Source organism: Anabrus simplex, chromosome 12, assembly GCF_040414725.1.
Source record: "Anabrus simplex isolate iqAnaSimp1 chromosome 12, ASM4041472v1, whole genome shotgun sequence".
In the NCBI taxonomy this organism is placed as follows: Eukaryota; Metazoa; Arthropoda; class Insecta; order Orthoptera; family Tettigoniidae; genus Anabrus; species Anabrus simplex.
The window spans coordinates 42,400,399-42,406,398 of NC_090276.1; the positions used below are offsets into that span (position 1 = coordinate 42,400,399).

The 6,000-nt window shown below is 39.0% G+C and overlaps 1 protein-coding gene across 1 annotated transcript; it reads left to right on the forward strand.

The window, feature by feature from the left end:
- Positions 1–349: 349 nt before the first annotated feature.
- On the forward strand, positions 350–2,597 carry U3-55K (U3 small nuclear riboprotein factor 55K). The gene has a single exon (XM_067156216.2). The coding sequence runs from the start codon at positions 586–588 to the stop codon at positions 1,975–1,977; it is 1,392 nt and encodes a 463-aa protein (XP_067012317.2). The 5' UTR covers positions 350–585; the 3' UTR covers positions 1,978–2,597.
- Positions 2,598–6,000: the final 3,403 nt, after the last annotated feature.

Consider the following 6,000-nt stretch of genomic DNA (forward strand, 5'->3'; position numbering starts at 1 on the left):
AACTAAATTAAACGGACTTACGGTATGGATTGATAGGTACCTACCAGCACATCCATGCAGCTTTTATGAAACGGCGTCTCGATTCTCTATTGAAGAGGCCTTAAAATGATAATCGAATGTCAGAATTGCAGAACATATTTTTAAGAATTAGGTTATTTACTGAATAGCTAATAGCCATACCAACGATACAAACAGAAGAACCCTCTGGCGGAGGGGTTTGTTACTAGATGTACGATGTAATGGTAAATTTTGAGTTTATTTCCCAATATTGCACGTGGTTTATAGTTTTACTCTCTGATATTTAAGATATTGTTTTGAAGAAGCATGCTGTATTACTCGTGGAGGTTAAGTCTTCTGATATTTCCACCTACTTTTATAGTAGTTGATCTGGTAAATAGTTATTATTGTGCTTGTTAGTGGAAGAGTACACTATAGCGCACTAGCACAATGTGTATCAGACTATTTTTCTCCATGACACCGTGATGCTAAAAGTGGACATCATCAACACGTGTAAATTTTGTGGTTATGTTCCGATATTTTTCTGGTGAAGTTCCAAGTTTTTAAACCCTGCAATTGTGATTCAAAATGTCCTTTTTTATAAGAACAGATCGTAGTGTTAAGCGCAATGAACAGATTCTGAAACAAAGTCATAAAAGAAAGCGAAAACACGGAACTTCAAGTGAGAAAGATCTTGGGAAAGTTGGTGACGATGATGAAGAAATTGAGAGTGAAGACGACGAATTTGAACGACCCCGAAAGTCAAATGACTTTCAGGACGATGAATCAGATGATCCTGGTGAAACTGTACAAGAAAAACGCCTTCGATTGGCCAAAGTTTATCTGGAGGAAATACAACGACGCGAAGCAGCACTTTTAGAAAATGGTGAAGTTAATAAAGACACTGTTACAAACTTGTTGAAAGATGATCTTTTGGAGAAGAGTCATAGACTCAGGAAAGTGGTCGCCGATAAGTACACTGGGTTTCATGAAGAAGGAATTAAAGTTCTTCGTTGTAAAGATCACCATCTAACCCTTACATGCCTTGTCATATCATCTGACAATAAATTCATCTATACAGGATCCAAAGATTCAGCAATAGTAAAATGGTCCATAGATGAAGCAAGGAAAGTGAAGTCTATTCGAGGGAATAAGAAGGATAAAACTCTGATAGGTGCTGTTTTATGCCTTGCAATTTCATCAGATAATAAGTTTTTAGTTTCTGGTGGAACTAACAAGGTTGTGCAGGTATGGAATCCTAACACACTGGAACTTGTGCATAGTTTTTCAGGCCATAAAGATTCTGTTACTGGGGTAGCATTTCGTAAAAACACACATACTTTGTTTAGTTGTTCTCTAGATCGAACAGTGAAGCTTTGGAATTTAGTAGAAATGTCTTATGTAGAAACTCTGTTCGGACATCAGACTGGTATTACAGCTGTGGATGCTTTAATGGGTGAGCGTGCGTTGACCTCTGGAGGTCGTGACAATTCTGTCCGGCTTTGGAAAATAATTGAAGAATCACAACTTATTTACAACGGTCATAAAGGTAGTATTGATTGTGTTAAACTTATCAATGAAGATCACTTCATTTCAGGTGGTGATGATGGGTTTTTGTGTGTTTGGGGAACTATGAAGAAAAAGCCTTTGTGTTCTGTACCTAATGCTCATGGTGTTTGTAGTACCAATGAGGAACCTAACTGGATCTCCAGTGTGGCTGCTTTGTTAAATACTGATCTTGTGGCTTCCAGTTCTAATGATGGCAGTGTTAAACTGTGGAAATGTGAACGGAATTATATAAAACTTGTGCATCTATTCAGTATTCCGGTAGTTGGCTTTGTGAATTCAATGGCATTCACATCAGATGGGACACAGCTCATTTTAGCTGTGGGGAAGGAACACAGACTTGGACGATGGAGTAAAATCGATGCTGCTAAAAATACTGTGGTGATTATACCTTTGGTAAAGTCTGGGGATTAGGATCATGTTGTAATGTAATCTGATATTATCTGGAATTGAGTGGCATATGGACAGATATTCTCTTTCATTATTTTTTTTTTAATTCCTGACTTCCTCATAATTACCTAGGGTTGACACTTTGTATAAATTTAGCCCAGTTTTACAGTTGAATGTCTTTTCTATTGCATGCCTCTATGGTGGTTTGTAATGTTTTACGTGTATTAAGACAAACGCAGATGCCAAATGCTTTTAAAATCTCTGGCCCGGCCAACAGTTGAACCTGGAGCTGTCTGAACTGAAGGCCTCTATGCTGACCATTTAGCCAAGCAGCTGGACTTTTTCATTATAGATGGGAATGAAAATTCTTGGTAAAACTTGACGATGTAGTTGCTGCAACATAATTTACTAAACAGGTGTGCAAAGGAGAGGTTATGTATCCAACGTGGCATGACTCGCTCGACTTCATAATGCCACGCAAGGCTGCCAACTTAAAAATGACCCACATTGCTTGTGTGGGAACCCTAAAAACATTTCACAGGAGAGTTGGAAACGACTTCTCTAAAAAGGGTTGTTTTTAAAACTAGAACCATTTAAAGGAAAATAATGTGTTTAACATTTTTAAATGAATTTGCTCTGCATTATGTTTTTATAAGTACCCTTGGTTCAGTATTTTTTTTTTTTTAAGAGCTTTGGTCATGATTAGTCACCTTTTGGTTTTGGTCCAGAATTATTATTGTTATTATTTTTAAAGATTTTATTGCGGCCAATGGCCATTAAGATATGTTTACATGACTAATTACATTGAACAAAATTTGGTTAGTCTAATCTGTCTTTTAGTATACATCACAACATGATATAAGTTGCAAGTCTTCTTGCACAATACACATATACGTTCCTTTCTCGGGGTGTGAAAAGTTTTGTTAGTACACACACGGTGATGTAAACCGTATGTTGCTAATCTAGTCACTATGTGCCTAAGTTCATAGCCTGCCTTCATCCAGTCTGTACTGGTCATAGCCTGTGTGGTGTAAAATGTTTCCCATATATGTCCCTCCTTCGTTTGCAGCTCTGTTTATAACTGGTTGAATGCATCTGTAGATGGCAATATTAGTTTGTGTTGTAGTTCTTCTGTATAGAAGAGTTCTCTTGTCAGCTCGTAACATAGTCGTGAAGGAGTGAATTTGGACAAACATAACAGCTTTTCATGTAGATTGCTTTTACACTTTCAATGTCTGGAAGATTTCTTTTAGTGAGATGTTCCCATATCAATTCTAGTCCATACGTCATTATCGAGGATATTTTTGCATGGAACAATTTCATAGCAACTTCAACCGAGAGTTTGCATAAGATCAAGATGTCATTCATTGCTATTATGGTCGCAGCCACTCTTTCCTTTTTGTGTCTGGTATAAGTACGAGGGCTGCTTTTTTTTTTTTTTCTTTCAAGTTCCGACAGGCCATAAATAATAGATGTATTCAGATAACAAGATGATTTTATTACTAAAAGATTTGTACTTTCTTACTTATGTTTCTACATTGTCACAATGAAGGTTGAGGCATTTGTCATAACAAGAGACCAGCTTTCCTATACCCTCTGCAAAGAAGTCTGCCGCTAGTGAGCTCAGGTAGGTCCTTACAGCGTCTTGAAGCTCTTTGTTGGTAGCGAAGCGTTGTCCACCATCCACGCCTTCATTTCTCGAAAGAGGTGGCAACTGGGTGCTAGGTCAGGACTGTAAGGTGGGTGGTCAAAGACTTCGCACTTGAACTTTTGGAGAAGTTCTTTTGTCATATTGGCACTATGCGGTCGTGCCTTTTCATGGATCAGAACCACGCCAGATGAGAGCTTGCCTCTTCGTTTGTTTTGTATCTCTCTCCGGAGGCGACGTAGGGTCTCATAGTAGACTTCCTTTGTTATTGTTGTTCCCTGTTCCATGAAATCAACAAAACGCACGCATTTTTCGTCCCAAAACACCATAGCCATTGTTTTCCTCTTGGTCAAACTCTGTTTGCATTTTGTTTGCTGGGGGAGTGTGCATCCATTGCTTTGACTGTTCTTTGGTCTCTGGATTGTCATACAGGACCCAAGTCTCATCTCCAGTAACAATAGTCTTTAAGAAACGGTTTCCTTCATTGTTATACCGTGTGAGAAGTGTTAGGGCTGACGCCATTCGCTTCGTTTTGTGGCTCTCAACATTTTTGGGACCCAACGGGCACACAGTTTTCGGTATCCTAGCTTGGTGGTCACAATTTTGTACAGGGAAGACCATGAAATGTCTGGAAATTGTGTGGAAAATTCACTAATTGTAAACCTCCGTGTCTCCTGGATCATTTGGTTAACAAGTAATGAAAATCATTGCAAATCCATATTGAAAGTATCTTACAATAAATGTAAGAAATTTATTACACTTCCACGTATTCAATACAATTCAGATGTTGACGTTTGAGTTGAAATATTATTAAAATTTTTATCAGTACCCGGTAGATCATTCAACACAACCCGTTGCTGCCAAAATGGCTGCAATGAGACAGAAACCCTTGGACATGTGCTGGGATTCTGCTGGAGCACTGAGCTAATGTGCAACCATCGCCACCACCGTGTAAGAACGTCGATTCCTCAAGGCTTGAGACAGCGTGGATGGGAGGTGCACGAGGAGGTTCACTGCATCTCCATTGATGACTCTAATCAGAGGGCTGACATCATAGTCATCAACAGAAAGGACATTAAAGCAATGGTCTTAGATCCCACCATTCGCTTTGAAAGAGACCTAAATCAGGCTCGGGATGTGGACCTAGAAAAGCAAGCTATTCCGTGCTTGCCTTTCCTGTCATCTAAGTATAAAATACCTATCGATTGGTGGATTATCAGAGGCCTGCTATTTGGAGCAAGAGGCACCCTCCCTAGACAGACTTCAACTTTCTTACAAAATTTGAAAGTTCCATTCTGTGAGTTAGAAAAAATAGTAATACAAATACTGAGGGACACTCTGCAAATCATTAATTTCCATCTACACCTGAGAACATGATTAACGTTCCTCCCCCACTAACCCCAGAGAAAAGAAGATAACAGAATTAATGATTAAATTTCCATTTTTTTAATATTTTTAAACTCCATTGAAATTGCAACTGTATTCCGGATCCGAATGGTCACCCTCATTGGAGGACGGATGATTTATTTCTTTAATAAATTTCTCGCTCTCTCTCTCTCTCACACACGCACACAAAATAAACAATTGGGAAGCTACATCAGAGCAACTACAACAAAAACCGTACAGATGAACGTAATCAGAAGAACGTAAACTAGCCTTCTTGGAAAGAATGAAAACCTGTTGGAACAACAAGAAGAACCCACAGAAGAATTCATCACCATCATCAAGTTTCCACTCCAGTTTCCCGGGTGTAGTTTACGAGCACTCTCCATTTTAGTCTATTCAAGACTTCATCCCAGTTGATTCCTTTGAATGTGATATCTTCCTTCACTTGGTCCAGCCATCTCCTCCTAGGTCTTCCAACAGGTCTCTTTCCAGCAATCTCAGTATGCAACAATTGTTTCACAATTTTTCTTGCTGTCATACGTTTGACGTGACCAAACCATCCAAAACGTGCCCTAGTTATGGTCTCCTTCAGGGACTGATTTATTCCAGCTTGGTCTCTAATCTTCTCATTTCTTACTTTGTCTTTCCTAGTCTTTTGAAGCATGCTTCTTAGAAACATCATTTCTAAAGTCTGCTGTCATCTTTTTTGGTAGTTGTGCATGTTTCCAATCCATAAGTCAATAGGGACAAAGTATGTTAAACAGAGTTTATTTTAATCTTAGTGGCAGTTGTTTATTCCAGAGCAGAATTCGAACTTGCTGATAGAATTGACTGGAGTTCTGAATACGGTTATTTAATTCAAGCTGTATTACCCCCTGTGGGTGGGGGACGCAGACGAAGAATACACCCACGGTATCCCCTGCCTGTCGTAAGAGGCGACCAAGGGATGATTGTATTAGAACCATGAAACTACTTGTGATAAATACCACCACGCGGAGAACACCATGAGTTGC